This window comes from Labeo rohita, chromosome 11 (genome assembly GCF_022985175.1).
Source record: "Labeo rohita strain BAU-BD-2019 chromosome 11, IGBB_LRoh.1.0, whole genome shotgun sequence".
In the NCBI taxonomy this organism is placed as follows: Eukaryota; Metazoa; Chordata; class Actinopteri; order Cypriniformes; family Cyprinidae; genus Labeo; species Labeo rohita.
Genome location: NC_066879.1, coordinates 15,169,899 through 15,191,021, shown reverse-complemented (window position 1 = coordinate 15,191,021; position 21,123 = coordinate 15,169,899). Strand labels below are relative to the sequence as shown.

At 30.3% G+C, this 21,123-nt stretch overlaps 2 protein-coding genes across 8 annotated transcripts in view; one reads left to right on the top strand and one right to left on the bottom strand.

The window, feature by feature from the left end:
* Positions 1 to 9,070, top strand: part of kcnab2a (potassium voltage-gated channel subfamily A regulatory beta subunit 2a) — a 99,270-nt gene extending 90,200 nt beyond the window's left edge. For all 6 annotated transcript variants that reach the window (XM_051123164.1, XM_051123166.1, XM_051123163.1 and 3 more), the window contains 2 exons: positions 2,769 to 2,857; positions 4,686 to 9,070. In XM_051123164.1, coding sequence (XP_050979121.1) covers positions 2,769 to 2,857; positions 4,686 to 4,775 — 179 coding nt within the window. In that variant the 3' untranslated portion in view covers positions 4,776 to 9,070. The remainder of the gene's footprint in view (positions 1 to 2,768; positions 2,858 to 4,685) is intronic.
* A 5,117-nt stretch (positions 9,071 to 14,187) lies between these two features.
* megf6b (multiple EGF-like-domains 6b) overlaps positions 14,188 to 21,123 on the bottom strand; it is an 86,681-nt gene continuing 79,745 nt past the window's right edge. For both annotated transcript variants that reach the window (XM_051123159.1, XM_051123160.1), the window contains 10 exons: positions 20,410 to 20,538; positions 20,191 to 20,322; positions 18,460 to 18,588; positions 18,253 to 18,354; positions 18,026 to 18,154; positions 16,810 to 16,938; positions 16,599 to 16,727; positions 15,882 to 16,010; positions 15,658 to 15,786; positions 14,188 to 14,347 (listed from right to left, as the gene is read on the bottom strand). In XM_051123159.1, coding sequence (XP_050979116.1) covers positions 14,283 to 14,347; positions 15,658 to 15,786; positions 15,882 to 16,010; positions 16,599 to 16,727; positions 16,810 to 16,938; positions 18,026 to 18,154; positions 18,253 to 18,354; positions 18,460 to 18,588; positions 20,191 to 20,322; positions 20,410 to 20,538 — 1,202 coding nt within the window. In that variant the 3' untranslated portion in view covers positions 14,188 to 14,282. The remainder of the gene's footprint in view (positions 14,348 to 15,657; positions 15,787 to 15,881; positions 16,011 to 16,598; positions 16,728 to 16,809; positions 16,939 to 18,025; positions 18,155 to 18,252; positions 18,355 to 18,459; positions 18,589 to 20,190; positions 20,323 to 20,409; positions 20,539 to 21,123) is intronic.

The following is a 21,123-nucleotide window of genomic DNA, read 5'->3' as shown; positions in this document are numbered from 1 at the left end:
TAGTGCAAATTACTGCTTCACATTATGAAGTAGAATCATCCTTTAAAAGCTCATTCTTCTTCATTTTCGCTTGTTTTGGTCACATATTTTTGCATTACTTCATGTTTCTTCATCACTGTCAACTTGAAGCAGTCCTGCTCAATCGTAGCTGCACAAATATATCCACCGCAGTATAAATGGTACAGCAAACACATTATCGTCATGCAATCTATACCGTCGTCATACCACCCACCCTGGTCGATACCCTTCATAACTCAGACACATAAAGTTTCAGGAAGTCCCTCATCTTCCCAACCTCGCAAAACCCATAAATTGGCACTGTGTAGGTGACGGCACACCCTCTGTGATTCATCGACCACGGGACGCCAGGGAATAAAAATCTTGACAGGACCTCAATCCCCAAAGCGGCGGCCGATAGAATCACGTCCGCTTCCCTCACCTGTCCTGTAATGCAGTCGTACATTACATTTCACACCTCATTACTGGGTTGCCAGCCCCTCCCAGACTGCGCGGATCCCTCTTCCCCCGCATGAGCACGGCCAATCGATTCACAGCCATCGCTGCTCGTTTACACCACCGACAGTGTATTTAAAAATAGTGCTGTGGGTCAGATCGCCTCTGAGGGTTAATGAACTGCACACGGATGTAAATGGGCAGATGATTTTAAGGGGTGACATCAGAGTGTGTTATTGACAGTGTTGGGGAGGCTGCTTTTACACTGTGAATTATAATTAGCAATCTAAAGTAGCTAAACTACAGTGAAGCTTGTCTTTCGATAAAGTTGTTACAATAAGTTACTAACAGAAGTAGCCAACTACATTGAGAAATAATTAAATAATTAACTACTTTTACTGCTGTAGAAAAAAAATATTAGTATGGGGGAAAAATGTTTAGCACAAAAACACGAGCATCTCAAATAAGACGATAGCATAAAATTTCAAATTTCTCGGTGCCCATGCAAACATACATAGATAGATAGATAGATAGATAGATAGACAGATATTGTTTTTATATTAATATATTTTTATTTATTATATTTTATTAGTATTTGTTATTTGTTTATTTTATTTTTATTAGGCATTTTATCAAAATATTTTATTATTATTATTTTATTCATATTTTATTTTTTATTAGTTATTATCGTATCAAAGTAGTTATTTATAACAAATAAGAACTATACCACTAGATAGATGGATAGATATTATTTTTATGTTATTTATATGATATTTTTATTTATTATGTTTTATTAATATATTTTATTTGTATTAGGCATTTTATGAAAATAGTTATTCATAACAAATAATCAAAACATATTATTTTATTATTAGTAGTAGTAGTAGTAGTAGTAGTAGTAGTAGTAGTATTATATAGTTTATTTTTTATTTCTTTTTTTGTCATTTTATCAAAACAGTTATTCATAACAAATAATAATTTTTTATTATTTTATTCATATTTTGCATTAGTTATTATTTTATCAAAATAGTTATTTATAACAAATGAACCATGACAGATAGATAGTTTAGATATTGTTTTTTTATTATTATTATTATTTTTAAATATTTGTATTTTATTTTTTATTAGTTATTTTATCAAAATGGTTATTCATATATTATTATATTATTTATTTAGATAATATATTATTTATATTTTTCAGCAGAGATTTGTATGGGCAGTAATATATGTAATAATGATCATACATTTTATATGTTTTATCATTTTAACATTTCATATATATAAAAAATGTAATTAAAATTTAGATTACGCTATTGAAATTGAGATACTTTTATAGTTTTTAATAAAATTTTTCCATTTCGTTCATAATTTTTTATAAGTTTTCATAAGTTTTCATTTTAATTTAAATTTTAATGTAATGTTTTGTCAGGTTATACCACTAAAAATATACTAGATTAGTAGGTAAAAAAAAAAAAAAAAAAAAAACTAGAAAAAATAGTAAAGTCACTGTTTATTTAGTTACTCCCCAACATGATTGTATTCCATATGCACTACCATTGTGTGTGTGTGTGTGTGTGTGTGTGTGTGTTCAGACAAAGCAATCTGTTAGGGCTAAAGTCCTGAAATCCATTAAAATCCACTGTAGATTTAGCCAGAACATCAGAGCTCAATGTTTCATATCATTTGCAGCGTTTGACACAGTGTAGCTTTGAAAAAATACGAACACGCTTCCAAATGGCCACCGTATTACACACACACACAGAGCAGTACAGTAAACACACTGCAGTGCCAACACACAGTGCCACAGATGGCACACACACACTCACTCACACACACACGCAAACAAACTCCCAGGAGGGATTGAAATCCCCACAGAGTTTCCTTCCTGTCTGTGTGTGGCGGCGGTGTTGCATGGACCGTGTTTAGGGAACGGCAGCGGTCAGCATGGCTCCTCTTCACCTCCTCTGCGCTCCTGCAGATATCGCTCGTCTTCCTGCGAAAAGAAAAAAAAGAAAAAAATCTCGCGCAGCTCTGGTTTTGAGCGCGCTCAGTGTGTCCCGGTGCTGGGAGCCATGGTAACAGAGTGGTCTGGCAACTGCTGTGTGTTTTGTGAGATGCTTCAGTGTGTGTGGGAGTGGGAGAAATAGCTGCTTTAATTTTGGAAATGGCTTAATTTGTATGTACATATACATGTTTTGTTTTAAATATAACTTTTATCTTTTGGCAACGAGTGGGCTTTGCTTTGAGGGTGTGTCATATGTTGTGTATGATATGTTTTATGCTGTATGTTCAACATATGTGCTGCTCATCTCCAGCGTGGTGCCTGAGAAACGAAGGTGTGAGCTCTGTGCTCCTCGGAGCCTCCAGCACGGACCAGCTCATGGAGAATATAGGAGCAATACAGGTGAGAAGGCAGATGAGCGTCAATCAAATGCTAAGCTCCGCCTTACAATCATTATTGACCAATCCTAGTGTTGCAGCTTTTGGATAATAACGAAATATCCCAAACACAACATAAAACATTGCAGAAGCATTTATTAGTGAGTAAAGGGTACCTATATTTTGATATTTCTTGCACAGATGGTTTAGTTAATGGTTATCTGAAGAGAAGCAGTTGCATCCATTGTGATTCGAACTCTCTGCCATTTTAATCATGTTACTGCAGTTTAACAATATAATGGCGTGCTTTCCAGTCTCATAAGAGTAATCCGTTCGATTTTAATCGCTTTATGAGCCCATTTTACAGCAAATCATGCTGTTCACAGAAATCTCTATTCCTATGGGATGTTCTAGTGCATAATGCTCGTCTGAGCGGGTGGGCGGAGCTTAACCAATTATTGTCAATTGTTCGATGTGATTTGTGTGCTAAAGTAATCAGTGTTCCCACATTCATATATGGAAATGGATAACCTAAAAAATATAATTATTCTAATATATATGAAATATAAATATTATAAAAATTTAGGAGATTTGAAAGTACTAGAGAATATTAATCTAAAATAGTTAATGAGCTAAAAAAAATTATTCCAAATTATTTAAAAAGAAACTTAAATTTAAGAAAGGTGTGCAAATATTAATTAATTTATTTATTTATTTATTTTGATCATACTTTGGAACATAGCTATTTTTTTAAGATACACTTTTTAAATAACCAGTTTGCAAGATTTTAACATCAAAAAGAGAGAGCACAATTTTATATTGAAGTTTTGCAAATTTATTGGTCAAAATGTCTAGGTACCCTGAACAAAAATCACAAAAATGTTTACATTTGACCGTTGTTGTAGATATTTTAATGCAAACTGTTAAAATTCATGAATAGGAAGGGTTTGCAAATATTTATTTTATTTTATATTTTATTTCACATTTACAACCCAGGACTTGGAACATGACCACTAAGATAGCCTTTATTAAATAACCACTATGTAAAACATTTCAACATACAAAAAAGAGAGAGAAATTGAAAAGCATTGCAATTTAGCTTGTCTAAATGTCTGGGAACTGTGAATAGAAACCACAAAATTGTAAACGTTGATTTTTCTAGACATTTTTAATGCAAACTATTATGAACATTAAAAAAAGGTATTATATTTATATAGGTATAAAATATATTTAATATATAAAATATATGTATAAATGTTTATTTATTTTATTTTATTTTATTTTATTTTTATTTCTTATTCTTTTTATTATTTTTATAACCCAGCATATTGAACATAACCACAAGCAAGATTTAAAAAATATTTTATTTTATTTTATTATGATTTTTTTTAACCCAGGATATTTAACGCAACCACAAGTAAGATTTGAAATTGAAAATTCTTGCAAATTCATTGGTCAAAAAGTCTGAACACTGAATAGAAATTACTAGAAAAATATTTTCTTATTTAGTCTATTTATTTATCCATTTATTTATTTTACTGTTTGCACATTTACAACCCAGGACATGGAACTTAACCATGAGCACAATTTGTTATTGAAAATTCTTGCCAATTCGTTGGCCACAGTATCTGCAAACCTTGAATAGAAATCACTAAAAGTCAAAATAATGACTGTTTTTTGTTGCATTTTTAATGCAGTAGCTTCACTAAGCTGGCTTTGGTAAAAATGACTTTGTTTCAGTCTGTGGACATATATAGAGAACATCTACTCCCCCTAGTGGCCGTGATGAGAATGCACTTTCTTGATGTTAGACCTCACTCTTTATAAATAAATGTATATATTTCTATTCACAGGTTCTTCCAAAGTTATCCTCCTCCATCGTGCACGAGGTGGACAGTATCCTGGGCAACAAACCCTACAGTAAAAAGGACTACCGCTCCTAGTGTGGAACCGGACGGGACCGGATGCTCCGCACCCACCTTTGCCTGATCCTCCGTTCGCTTCAGCTTTTACTGAATGAGTACCGGCCGCATGAGACGGGCAAGCACCCACAAACCCTGGAGAGCAAGACTTTTAGAACACAAAGGGCAAGAAACACGTTGAAAAACACAAAACGTACAAAAAAAAAAAAAAAAAAAAAATTCACTTAACCGAGGGGTTGACATGCAGGATAGAGAGCGATGCTTTGAAGATACGTGCTGACGGAGTACTTTAAAACCAGATCATTAGGGTAATTAAGAACAAAATGAAAAATAATATACTTAAAACATTTTAAAAATAACATGCTTGCTTGGTTGCTGGAAATATTCATTTTTTCTCTTTGCTTTTTTTTTTTTATATTGAATGCATAAATAACAAAAATGGAGCTCAAGCTGAAATAGGTGATCCATAGCCGCTCATGTGATCCATTTGGGTTTGCGCACATCGTTCACGTCGTCGAGGTGTCCCGACCCAGAACTCTTCACTGTGTCGTCTGCGTTACGTATGCACACGCCCCCCTTCGCAGGCAAACCAATAAGCACTTTAAGAGAACATCAGAGAGAGCGGCTTGGTGAAAACTGATTTGCAAGCGGCTCCTCTCTAGTGTGGAACGGGGCAAAAATCAATCGCTTTTTCTTCTTCTGCACTGGGCATTGCGTCGTCTCGCTGTTGAGCCTCAAAATTCGGCCCTGGCTTCTCACATGTCATTGCTTTCGCTAACAGGGCCGCCAGAGACGTTCTGATGTCAGATCGCTCCATCAGATGTTGTGGTTTTGGAGGGCAGCTGTCTGTGTGATTGCTGAAGATGAGCCTCAGAGGTCTTCCATCCACAGTAACCTGCTCCCGGCACACACGTTTAGTGTACTGATATTACAATTACTCATGCTGATTTATTAGAGTTTAAGTGTAGATCGAATATCTGACGTACTAATGGGATAAGCATGCTTCAAAAGTATTTAATACAATTACTGCTCAATTTTTAAGTCTAAAGAGTGAATGTTAGGAAACATCAAGAATGTGTTCTGGTCGTATTTCACCCCAAAATCAGCATCTGTATACAATATTAGATATACAATATTAAATTGCTTGCTATTTAAGGATCATTTTAATTAAAAAATTTATTTATACTTTTTTTTTTTTGTTATACATTATGTCTCTCAAATTGTAAAGTGTAATTTTAAGTGTACATCATGCTAGTATTTGAGTACAACTACTGAAAAATTGTTCAGGCATGATGCATTACAGTAACCTTATTATTTATTTATTTTTAAATTAGAAGAAACGAACAAGAAAATCAGAAATGTTTAATTCATGGAAATAATTGTCACAATGCAAAAAAAAAAGATGATCTTAAAACAATATATAATTTAATAAAACATTTACTGTACAGAATTATATTACGTATTATTTTAGGACCTTTTTTTTTTGTTTGTTTATTTTTTTTTCCATTTTGACCATTTTCATTATAATTAAGCACATTTTCCCCACAAATTGTTTGTAATTTTATGTAGTTAAAAAAAAAAAGCAGTGATGGTCTCAAAATATACAATGTTAGATATACAGTACAAAATTATAGTACTTATTATTTTAGAATAATTACAATTTATTTTTGTGACGAAGTCATTTTTATTATAATTAATATTATTTATTCCTGCAAATTGTCTTAATGTAATATGAAAGTAAGTCTTATTATTGGAATATATATCAAAATTATATTATTATTATTATTATTATTATTATTATTATTATTATTATTATTATTTTCTAACCTTTTTTTTTTTTTTTTTTGCATTGTGACCATTTTTATTAGAATTAAGCACATTTTCCCTACAAATCATCTTTAATACCATGTGAAAGAAATCTTATTACAGTAATATACTGTATATCAAATTAAGTGTACATCATGCTAATATTTAAGTACAACTACTGAAAAAATGTACAGGCATGATGCATTACAGTAACCATTTATTATTATTATTATAATCTCTCTTAAAGAGTCAGAAATAATAATTCAGTCATGTAAATAATTGTCCCACAATAATGCAAAAAAATACAAATAAGTAATAATAATAATAAATTGATGGTCCTGAAAATATACAATGTAAAATGTACAGTGCAAAATTATGGTTTTATTTAATTTTATTTATTTTTTATTTATTATTACCATTTTCATGATAATTAAGGTTATTTGCCCTAAAAATTGTCTTTGCGAAAAAAAGCCATGATGCATTACATTAGCTTTTTTTTTTATTAAAAGAAATTAAAAAAGAAAGTCAGAAATAAAAAAAAATGTATATATTCATCTGTGGAAATAATTGCATTACAAATAATGCAAAAAAGGATAGTCCTAAAAATATACAATTTAATACAAGATGTACAGCACAAGATTATATTACTTATTATTTTTGGACTTTTTTTTTTTGCATTGTGACCGTTTTCTTTATAACTAAGCACATTTTCCCTATTTTAATGTTATGTTAAAGACTGTAGACTGCTATAATGCAAATATATAAGCATATTTTACACACAGACACACACATTTCAGTGTCATGGTGGTGATAAAAAAAAAAACCTTGAAAAATACTATTTAAAATATCTTAATGTAATTGATTTTGGGGTGAAATATTACCTGAATTTTTTTTCATGACATTCACCACATAAGGCAAATTCATTGAGTAAAACCATGGTGTCAGATCATGTGTGGTGGTAGCCTAATGCTTATAAATAATGGGCTGCTAACACAAAAGTGCAGGTTCAATCCTAAAGAGAGGTCAAACGCAGTTCTGCTTGATCTCCCTGCGATTGGACGTCTATGAGTAGCAAAAACCATCAGTGATTTGATGATGTTGTCTGCGGTGTAGCTGGGGCCGGCACCTGTGGCCTTCACAGCACAGCAGAAGCTCCTAGCCAATAGGAAAGCGGACTGTTTCAACGCATCATCTCACCTGCCCGATAGGAGCAAAGACCTGTTTGTGTCAGCAGCTCAGGGACTGCGCTAGAATGTCCACGTATGCATGAGTCTGTGTGTGTGAAATACATTGTCAAACATCGTTAGGAAGCAGACGTCACTGTTCCTTCCTCTCATTTCTGGACACTGGGCATTTGTTGTATATGTACCGGTGATGATACGTGTGGCTGAAGCCAAAGATTTATCCCACATCCCGTCAGTACGGTGACTCCCGTGTCCTCTTTCCCACGGAGAGGCGATGGCTCATTTAGCAGCATGTATCTGCACATCTTTCCTCACTTTGTATATTCACTCTGCGCTCTAGGAATAGAAGTACATATAGGCGTACTTAGTGCAAGTATACATGTAGTACCCAGTATGAATGATAAGCAGTCTTTAGATCTTTTTTAAACGGCGGTCGCTCGCCAAACCTCGATCGATTAGTTCATCAAAGCGTCCCTGATCAAACACAAGGGAATTGCATGAGGTTGATAAAACCTGGAAAACCTTGGAAAGCATGCGGCGGGTTCCACGCGCTCACTGCGCTTTTAATGCACAGTTCGTATCCGATAATGTCGTGATCATTTTTGTACAAATCTGAAAAGATGAGCTTGCTGTTCTTCGTGGTTGTGATTAAAAACACTCTAAAGATCAGAATCGGATTTTAAAAACTAAACTCGGGAGTTTTGTGCTCATGGGAGATAAATTGGTCAAATCAGCTTTAAAATAGTTGAATGCTGACGTTTGGTGTGCGTTCATCTCATCTGTACGTTTGTGTGTCTGTCTGAAGAGCCACGTACATTTACTGTGTGATGACGGTGCAGTTATTCCTGACAGTCTCTGAAAGATTTGCACTTTATTCGTTAGGCTGTTGCTTAATTGGAGATGATTCATTTACATTTATAGTGTTAATGTCTTTTATTTTTGCCCTTTTAAAGGAATGTTTTAGGTTCATGTCAACTCATAATCATTTCAGATAATCCAAGTATGTTGTTAACAGTAATGTACTTTAAATGGAAAATAAGTATTATGTGAAATTTGCAAAGTTTACAACCTTTTTTTTTTTTTTTTTTTTTTTGCATGCAGTAATGACAATTTGTGATGAATGTACTTAATGTTCATTGAGGTAATGTCACAAATAATCATCTTGAAAAAAGGCTTCACTTATTTCGTGCAAAATAGAATAAATTTTGTGATCAAAATATTTTCTCAAAATGTCTTTGTGAAAATCATCCAGTAAGATAAATAAATTAAATTAAATTAAACTGATGATTTAAAAAAAAAAAAAAAAAAAAAAAAAGACAAGAAAAATGAAGCAGTACCCAAATGCTTACAGATAAATAGACAAAATAATATAATAAAATGATGATTTTAAAAAGAAAAATGAAGTGGTAGCCAAGTCCTTACAAATAAATAAATACAAATTAAAATGAAACAAAATACTTTGTTTTGAAAAAAAACAAAACAAAAAAAAAAAAGGGTAAAAAATGAAGTGGTAGCAAAATGCTTACAAATAATTAAAGAAAAAATTTATAAAATAAAATAATTGGTAAAAAAAAAAAGAGAAAAATGAAGAAAAATGAAGTGGTAGCCAAATGCTTTCCAATAAATAAAGACAAAATAATATAATTAAAAAAAAAAAAAAAAAAAAAAACTAATTGTTGATTAAAAAAAAGAAAATTAAGTGGTAGTCAAATGCAAAAATAAAGAAAACAACTGATGATTAAAAACGAGAGAAGCATTGTGTGGTAGCCAAATGCTTATAAATAAATAAAATTCATTAATTAAATAAAATTCATTATATATATATATATATAATTTTTTTTTTAAGAAAAACTCAAGTGGTAACCAAATGCTTGCAAATAAAAAAAAAATGGTTGCCACTTGATTTTTCCTTAAAAAAAAAAAAAGAATTTTTATTTATTTATTTATTTATTTTTTTTTTTTTAAAGGAAAAATCAAGTGGTAACCAAAGGCTTATAAAACATCAATTAATGAATTTTTTTTTATTATTTTTTATTATTATTATTATTATTATTATTTTATTTTATTTTATTTTTATTATTATTTTTTGGAAGCATTTGATTACCATTAATTAATTAATTCTTTTTTTTTTTTTTTAAGAAAAATCAAGTGGTAACCAAATGCTTACAGATAAATAGAACAAATAAATAAAATGATTAAAAACAATTGGAAAAAAAATGCTTATAAATGTCATGTGTTTATGAACATTTTTATCACACCAGTATAATGCTTAAGTGTTATGATTACACTTGATTAAATATATTTCAATATTTTCTTGCCTTGTAAGCTTCATTACTGTCAACAACTTTTTTTTGTTTGTTTGTTTCTTTTTTTGTTTGTTTTGTTTTTGTTTTATATGTCCATAGAGCTTTGAGTCATACTGAACCTGAAACATTCCTTTATATTTCATTGTGTTGTCACCTAAATATCCGTACATGGAATTATAATGGAAATGAAATGACTGTGTGCACACTAATGTGAGCAGTATATTTGTGAATAGAGGCAGTTATTAGTTTAGCTGGGTGTTGACATTCATCACTGTGTTTTCCATAGAGGAGCTGCCAGAATCCCAGCGTTCGTCCGTGTGTTTAACTGGACTCATCATGTCTGAGTTTGTCTCATATCTATTAATATTTTTATTTGATCAGTGTTGTATCACGTCAGCCTGTTTCTGCTCTCATGTTGACTCTGGTCTTTTGAAATGGTGTGAATATCACTGATTATTTTCCAAGCCTCAGAGTAGTTTACAGAACTGGCAGGATTTTTATTACCTTTTACGTTGGTTGGAAAAACAGGGAAGAGTCATTGCTATTAATTATCAGTCCATATTTGACAGGTCAGAGGTGACGGATGCGTGTCGAAGTATTATTTTCAAATACCATGCTTTAGTTCCCGAGGAGATTATTTTTCATGTTTAATATTTTGCAAAGATAAAAACAAAAATCTGATTTTATTTTTTTACCATTCTTTGTTGCCCTTCGGTGGTACTGACCTGAAGATAACTATGACGGTGGTGGTGATGAAGATGATGATGACGACAGATTACAAAGAGCAATTATTTGCACTGATTATGCATTTTGGAGAATTCTGTGAAATGTATACAATGGCAAGCTACATTTCCACGCTTCGTGGAGAAATACTGTATGTCGAGTCAGATATATCTGTATATAGTTTGACCTTTGTACATATATATATACATAAGAGTATTCATAGTCCTGATCACTCCAGCCTTTGGTTCGTTTATTTTCATCGAAAGGCATTTGCTGACTGCATTGTGCTTGAATCTGAATTTAGACATGTACAGCGCCAGTATCTATGAAATGACAACTATAAAATGATGACAATGAAAAACACCTGTTTGTGTCTTGGCTTTTTGCAGAGTTTCTTAAGAAATACATTATGGAGGCTTCTGTTAAAGCTGCGGTAGGATCAAAAAATACAGAAAAAAACATAATATTGTAAATATTGATCAGACTGAGTGTGCTATAGCTTTTCTAACTGATCAGACTTACGCTTTTCCTAAAAATGATGATTAAAACTGGGAAAAATCCCATAGACTCACATTGACGGGAAGTTCAAATGAGCCAAGACGATTTAAACTCCCCAGAATCCCTTGAGACTCAATCAGACTTCCCTTCTATGTACTGTATTTCTAATTCTTGTAAATTCATTCATACTAACTTGTTAATCATTCTAGAAACATGCTAGTAATGTGCTAGGAACTTGCAAATCATGTTAACAACATGCTAGTGACATGTTAATCATGTTAGAATCATGCTAGCAGCATGCTAGTAACATATTAACCATTCTAGAAACATGGTAATAATGTTAGAATCATGCTAGAATTATGTTAACAACATGCTAGTAACTTGCTAATCATGCTAACATGTTAGTAACATGCTAATCATGCTAGAATTGTTAACATGCTAGTAACTTGCTAATCATGCTAACATGTTAGTAACATGCTAATCATGCTAGAATTGTTAACATGCTAGTAACTTGCTAATCATGCTAACATGTTAGTAACATGCTAATCATGCTAGAATTGTTAACAACATGCTAGTAACTTGTTAATCATGCTAACAACATGATAGTAACATGCTAATCATGCTAGAAACATGCTAGTGACGTTAATTATGTTAGAATCATGCTAGTAACATGCTAATCATGCTAAAATTATGTTAACATGTAAGTAACTTGCTAATCATGCTAACAACATGTTAACCATGCTAGAAACTTGATAATCATGTTAGAATCATGCTAGTAATGTGCTAGGAACTAGCAACTCATGCTAGCAACATGCTAGTAACGTGCTAATCATGCTAAAAATATGCTAACAACATGTTAGTAACATGTTAATCATGCTAGAAACATGCTAGTAATGTGCTAGGAACTTGCAAATCATGTTAACATGCTAGTGACGTTAATTATGTTAGAATCATGCTAGTAGCATGCTAGTAACATGCTAATCATGCTAAAATTATGTTAACAACATGTAAGTAACTTGTTAATCATGCTAACAACATGGTAACCATGCTAGAAACTTGATAATCATGTTAGAATCATGCTAGTAATGTGTTAGGAACTAGCAACTAACAACATGCTAGTGACATGTTAATCATGTTAGAATCATGCTAGCAGCATGCTAGTAACATAATAACCATTCTAGAAACATGGTAATGATGTTAGAATCATGCTAGAATTATGTTAACAACATGCTAGTAACTTGCTAATCATGCTAACATGTTAGTAACATGCTAACCACGCTAGAAATATGCTAACAACATGTTAGTAACAAGTTCATCATGCTAGAAACATGCTAGGAACTTGCAAATCATGTTAACAACATGCTAGTGATGTTAATTATGTTAGAATCATGCTAGTAGCATGCTAGTAACATGCTAATCATGCTAACAACATGTTAACCATGCTATAAACTTGATAATCATGTTAGAATAATGCTAATAATGTGCTAGGAACTAGCAACTCATGCTAACAACATGCTAGTAACATGCCAATCATGATAGAAACATGTTAGTAACATCTTAATTGTTAACAACATGCTAATAACTTGCTAATCATGTTAACAACATGCTAGTAACTTGCTACTCATGCTAGCAACATGCTAGTAACGTGCTAATCATGCTAGAAATATGCTAACAACATGTTAGTAACATGTTAATCATGCTAGAAACATGCTAGTAATGTGCTAGGAACTTGCAAATCATGTTAACATGCTAGTGACGTTAATTATGTTAGACTCATGCTAGTAGCATGCTAGTAACATGTTAACCATGCTACAAACTTGATAATCATGTTAGAATCATGCTAGTAATGTGCTAGGAACTAGCAACTAACAACATGCTAGTGACATGTCAATCATGACAGAAACATGCTCGTAACATCCTAATTGTTAACAACATGTTACTAACTTGCTACTCATGCTAGCAACATGCTAGTAATGTGTTAATCATACTAGAATCATGCTAGTAACATGCTTTTAATGTGCAAATCGTGCTAGAAACATGCTAATTGAGATAAAATCATGCTAGTAACTACATGCTAATCATGTTAGAAACATGCTAACAACATGCTATCTATATCTGACAGACTGTATTGCTTTCAAAACAATCAAACTTTAAACTTAAAATCATTCTAATTCTTAAAAAAAAATACAAAATTTACCAGGTTTCTTAAGAAAATGAGATGGGGGGAAAAAATGAAAATGAAAGTTAAGATGACTTTAATGAATGTTTCACAAATCTGGCTCCTGGATTAAAAAAAAAATGTAGACATCATTGCTGAAATTAAAAATATAGTGCACAACTGTTTGAAATATTTATGCTTAAAAAATTATATTTCAGGGAGGCACAAGTAAAAACTAACAGGTTCACACAATGCAAAACATTTACAATTGTATATTTTACAAAACATAAATAATTCAAACTTTATACAAAACATTAATTCAAAAGCATCAGTTCCTAATGTTTTCTAATATTAACATAAACAGCCCCTTCTTTAATAAAGGCCAGTATAGCACCATTTCTAACATCGTGAAACGTCACTTCATGTACAGTCTCAAATCTCAACATCCACACCGATGATTCTTTATCAAATGTTATAGTCAAAGAGGTAAAAAATACAGTTTGTGTTCATCCATAGATTGTGTAAAATTTGTAAACAATCTGGGACTTTTATTTTATAAAATGTCTTAATCCAGCAGCATCAACAAGGGCGTGATGAAATGAAAAGGCACTTTTCTTGTTTAGTGGAGTCAAATGTGAATCTCACAACAGTACTGAAACACAGACAATATGAAAATCCCCTGAAAGTATGAGTATGAAAGTACGATCAAGTATGAGCTCTGAGGAGCAGTTCGGGGTGAATAAAGTGCATCTGTGTGTCGAACGTGATCGGTCTGGATGAACCTGCAAACAGCTCTTAAACACGGTTGTGCTTTGATTGAGCTTAATGTCTGTATTGTGTGAGTTTGTTAGCGCTACGAGGTGTTGAGCTGTGATTGATTCTCTTTTAGACGTCTGGAGTCAAGCTCTGGAGATCCACCTACAAACATACAATTACAACCATTAAATCACATTGAGCCAAGTTTAAAATGGTAACACTTTACAATAACGTTCCATTTGTTAGCTATATTTAATGCATTAACAACAAGCAATGCATTTATTTATGTTTTAAATACTGTTCATTGTTAGTTCACATTAGCTCAGGTCTCTACTCTACACTAGGAACTCTGTTGTAACTGAATCTAAAGCCATAAAAAAATACATTTAAAATACACAATAACTGAAATAAAATATTAATGAACCCAAACTTATTTTATCTAGTTATCACAGAAAATTTCTCATTTTCATTTAAATTTAAACTAAAATAGAAATAAATAATAATAAATATGCTTAAATAAACTAATAAATTACAAACTAAAATGTAAACAAAAAATAGACTATATAGACTTGAAAAAAAAAATGAAAAAATTATTGAAAAAGTAAACAAAAACTTTTAAAAAAATATATATAGACTAAAAAAACTAATGAAAATAAAAAAGTTACTAAAAAAGTAAACAAAATCTAAAAATGGAAACAACATTGACTTAAAAAATGAATAATCATGCTAGAAACATGCTAGTTATTAAAAAAAATTAAAAACGTACTTAAAAAAAACACAAAATTAATAAAATGAAAATGTAAAATATTTTAAAAATAGCATACACTTTAACAAACTAATACAAATGAAAAACAAAATTATTAAAAAACGTAAACAAAATATAAAAAAAAAAAACTATATAGACTTTAATATAAATGAAAAGCAAAACAAAATTATTGTAAAAGCAAACAAAATATTTAAAAAATAATATAGACCTAAAAAAATAAATAAATAAATAATGAAAATGAAAAAAAATTATTGAAAAAGTAAGTAAAATATAAAAATAAAAACTATTTAGACTTAAAAAAAAAAAGAAAGAAAAACTATACGGAATAAAAAACAAAGGTCAATAAAAAGCAGTTACTAAAATTAAAAAGTAAACAAAATTTAAAAATAAAAATTATTTAGACTTTAAAAATGAATAAAAATGAAAAACATAAAATTGCTAAAATAAAAAAAGTAAACAAATTATAAAAAAAACTATATGGACTAAAAAAAAAAAAAAAAAAAAAAAAAAAAGTACATACAAAAAACAACAAAAATTCTAAAAAATTTGATGACAATAAATTACGAGAAGTCAGAGAATTATCTGCTTACACTAACTGATCATCGTTAAACTGAAAGTTCTGAGTTGTAAAATTGTAATTTTGTAAGGCTAATTGATTAGTTTATTCCAAACCCTGATTCTACTGTATAATATGAGGCAGCTTTACGTTGTGAGCATGTGAGGCCGATCCATCCGTTCAGACAGAAGCAGCGTCCGTTCCTGCTGTCGCACTGAGCTCCGTTCTCACATTCACAGGTGAGTGCACAGTCTGGCCCGTAACGCATCACACTGCAGTCTGTCTCAACACAGCACACATCGCAAATAACATATCATATATAATCATCACATATTCATATATAATCAAACATGTGTTCGTGTTACTGAACTCACCGCTGTCACAGCGGACGCCCGTCTTTCCTGACGTGCAGAGACACCTGCCACTCACTGAGTCACATGGTGTGTCCTCCACACAGTCACATGACTGAGAGCAGTTCAGACCGAATGAGCCCTGATCACATTCTGAGGAAGATTTATTTAAAAAAAAAAAAAAAAAATCCATTAGTACGCTTTATTCGTTTTGCCTTATTATTATTTGTTTTTCTTTATTTGAAGCAACAAAAATATTTCTAAGGTTTTAATTTAATTTATTTATAAATTAAATATTTATTTACTGAAATAATAATTATAACTAGATAAAGTTCATCAAGACAAACTTTGAAGTTGGCTTGACAAAGCCTGACCAGAAAGTTTGAAAAAGTTTTACTAGGTTTTAGAACATGTTTCTAGCATTAACATGTCACTAGCATGTTATTAACATGTTTTAACCTGATTAGCATGTGGTTAACATGTTTCATTGTTTAAATAGGATTTCAGTAAATTCAGTAACTTAATATGATATCAATTAGATTCATTAACATTTTTTTAATATTTAATTTTATTGTAATTATTTTATACAATAAAGATTTTTTTATATTTGAGTTTTAGTTATATATATATATATATTAAATACTTTTAATTAATTAATATATATATATATTAATTAATTAAAGTATTTTTAAAAAAAAGAGTATATTAAAAGTGTTACTTAAAAGTGTGTGGATGTCTGACCTCTCTCACAGCGAGAGCCATGAAATCCAGCGGGACAGAGACACTGTCCGGTTCTGGGATGACATGAAGCCCCGTTCACACAGTCACAGTGCTGGTGACAGCCAGAGCCGTACAGACCAGCGGGACACGCTGTAAAACACACACACACACAGACTGTCATCACGTAGCAGACACTTACTCTGTACTGTATAAAAATGTATGTGAATCTCACCGTGCTGACAGAGATGACCGTAATATCCCGGCTCACAGCGGCAGCTTCCTGTCACTCGGTCACACGTGCTGTTATTCTCACACAAACACTGAAGAGCACAGTCAGGACCAAAACGACCCTCAGGACACTCTGACAACACACACACACACATATATATATATATATATATATATATATATATATATATAATACAGTATTATAATTGCATTATTACTACCTGTGTCATTTGGATTAGATTATTATATATAAAACCATTATATGTATATTTATATATGCAATATTAATAATAATTTTATTTATTAAAATGTAAAAAATAATATGCAGTCAAATAGTTATATATATATATTTCATCTTCCCTAAAATAAGAATATTATTATTATTATTATTATTTGTATAAACAAATTGAGCATATTTATTAAAATGTAAAAAAAAAAATTGGAAAGTTTTAGTTTGATTGTTTTTATTATTGAATTATTTTATCTTACATTTTAATGATTCCTCAAATTTTTATTTAGTGTTTTAGTTTAATTTTATTTTTAGATTTATTTATTTTAACATTTTTATTTCACATTTTTATGATTCTATTTAGTGTTTTAGTTGTTTTTTTGTTTTTAAATTAATTTTATTTTAGCTTTATTTATGACTTTAGTATTTTAGCTTTTCTTTTAAAATGTATTAAATTTTCAATTAGATTTTAAGGTTGTCTGTATTTTAAATTGACAAATTTACATAAACGTTTATATTTTTATAAATTTTGATAAATTGTATTATTTTAATTCAATAATTTTAATGAATGATTTTAAATAATATGCAGTCAAATAGTTATTTTCAAAATCACAATAAATTATTATATAGTATTAATTTTTTTAATATACTTGTATTATTATATTGTGTATATATATATTGTGTGCATGTGTAAAAAAAAAAAAATATATATATATATATATATATATATATATTAATCAAATTGTACTAACCTAGAATATTTATGATATTTAATAATATTAAATATCTACAATATTTTATTGTATTTTAATATAATATGTACTGTATATATTACATATAATTTAAGATATATTACGATTTGAAAACTAATATGCAATTAAACAATTATCATTTTTTCAAAAAAGTTTAATTTAAAGGTAAAGAGTAACAGTAACATTAACATTAATATCTGTATTGATCATAATAAACATACACAGTATATAAATGTCACCTTCGTCACAGCGTGATCCGGTCCAGCCGAGAGCACATGAACAGTTTCCAGAGACGGCGTCACACAGACCTCCGTTACTGCAGTCACAGCGCTGAGAGCAGCCCGGTCCCAAACGACCTGCGGGACAGACTGCACACACACACACACACACACACACACACACACATACATAGACAGTCAGACATCAGAGAAACACACACATCCAACCTCAGCAAACAGCAGCTCACCTTCGTCTCCCACACACACGCCTGTGACCGGATCGTTCCTCGCCCCCTTTCCACAGACGGCCACACGGCCACAGTCCGCCCCGTAACGTCCCGCCGGACACGCTGAACACCAGAGCGTACGGGAGGAGAGAAGAGTGCTGTTGAAATGCTGTGTTCTGACAGATACACAGTACAGTGTGTTTGGATTATTTGCTGTGTGTGACTCACTGAGATGACAGCGGGCCCCGATGAATCCGGCCGGACATTCACAGGCGCCCGAGACCGAAAGACAAACTCCACCGTTCAAACACTCGCACCGACGCTCACAGCCGGGACCGTAGAAACCTTCAGCACACGCTACACACCAAACACACACACAAGAGAGAATGAGGAGAAAACATCCAAAAAACATGATGGTAACAAATAAAAGATTTCATATTTTTATTAAGGTTAAGGTTTTTTTTGTTGTTGTTTTTTTTTTTGTATTATTGTGCTTTTTGTTTGTTTGGTTTTTTTTTAGGTTTTTAGGATTTTATATATATAAATATATAACTTAATAAAATGTTAAATAAAATATTCAAATATTCAAATTAAAATGTGAGGTCAAAAAATGTATAGGTATAAAATCAAACATTTTTATGATTTTATTAATTTGACTGTTTTCGTGTTTTTATCTTTTAAACTCATTTTTTAGTGTTTTAGCTTGTTTTTTATTTTAAAACTACATTAGAGTTTACATTTTTATGATTTTATACATTGTAGGTAATAGCTTAGTTTGTTGTTATTTTAAAGATATATTTAATTCAAATGTATTTTTAAATTAGGTTTTAATTAGACTTTAAGCTTGTATTTTAAAATTTACCTTAAATTTAATTTTATATTTTTATAATTTTATATATTTTGGTAGGAGTTTATTGATTTTTTTCCCCCATTTTTATGTAGTGTTTTACTTTGTTTTTATTCTTTAATTCATTCATTTTAATTTTGCTTTTTTTATGACTTTATTTTTTGTTTCAATTTTTAATTTTAAAAGCATTTAATTTGACATTTTCATTATGTTTTACTTAGATTTAATTTATATTTTATCATTTTAGATATTTTCGTAAGTTTAATGATTTTATTCATTTTTATGTAGCGTTTTACTTTGTTTTTTTGTTTTTTTTAAGTAATTAATTATAATTTAGCATTTTTATGATTTTTTTTAGTTTTTTATTTTAATTTTAATTATTTTTATAATTTCAGTAAGAGTTTAATTATTTTAATAATTTTTATTAAGCATTTTACTTTTGTTTTTTATGATTTAATTATCAGGTAGTTTTTTTTTTTTTTTATTTAAAATGTATTTATTTTAAATTTGTTATTAAGCTTTAATTATATATTTTTTGTTTGTTTGTATATTAAAATAACCTTAAGTTTAATATTATATTTTTAGGATTTTATGGTAAGAGTTTAATGATTGTAAGAATTTTTATTCAATGCTTTACTTTTTTTTTTTTTTTTTTTTTTTTTACTAATTAATTTTATTTTTAATTAACCCTATTTATGGTTTTATTTTTTGTGTTTCAGGGTTTATGCATTTAATTTTGCATTTGTATTAGGTTTTAATTAGATTTTAAGTCTGTATTTTAAAATAAACCTTCAGTTACCAAAATCTATGAAATCATAAAAAAATCAAAAATTAACTAAATTTGTTTTAAAATGTATTGTTTTATTATCTTATTACATTTTAATTTGATTTTGTAAATCTGTAAGATTTTGAAATAATGTACCTTGATTTACATTTTTCGGATTTTCTGTTTTTATTTTAATTTGCCATTTTCTAGGATTTAATCAGTCAAGCTACTCAACTCACAAACCCCTTGATGTTCTCTAATGAGCTCACCTGAACTAAACCACAGCAGAGCAACAAACCCAAAACATTCTCACAGTACTAATCTCAAGTATAAATGCATCTCTCACCCTGTTCACACTTGGGTCCAGTGAATCCGGGCGCACAGTAACACTCTCCAGACACCGGATGGCACAGCTGGTTTCTCTCTGAACACTGACACACCTGATTACAGTTGATGCCGAAGGTGCCGGGCAGACAGGCTGTAGAGACAGACTTTTCTTAAAACAAGCCTTTTTCTGCAGTGGTTTGGCATGTTGTGCTGTAAAAGTGAAGCTGCAGACACTCACTCTGCTCGCAACCATTTCCCGTGTATCCAGGAGGGCAGCCGCAGCGTCCCGTCACATGATGGCATGACGTGCCCGGCGGGCAGGAGCAGCGCTGGACACAGTCCTGACCGTATGAACCTGGCAAACATGCTGACATACACACACAACACACAGATAATGTCCACAGACACACTTTAAATGAACATTAAATGTATGTGTGTGTATATATATATATTATTTTTTATTAATTAATAATTTATTTTTCCACCATGTGATAATTATTTAATAATTGTTTTTTTATTGTTGCATTTAACACTTAATTATTTAGTATTTAATATTGTTATTATACAATTATTTAATTATTATAATATGTAATCAGTTATTATGGATTATAACTAATGATTTATAATTTTTAATTATTTATCAATTATTAAATAATGTAATTTAATGTAAAGTAATAATGTAATTTATTACAGGTGATAATTATTAAACAATTATTTTGAAATTTCTTTAAATATTGCATTTATATATTTGCATTTGTTTCAATTATTTATTGTAATTAATTAAATAATTAAAATAAAAACAATTATTTAATATTTACATAAAAAGTATAATGAAATATTTCATTATTTATTATGTGTTAGAACATATGTTATACAATAATAATCATAAATTACTTATTACATGTTAGTTATTATGAAGTGTAAAAACATCTGAAATGCAATTATTTAATAT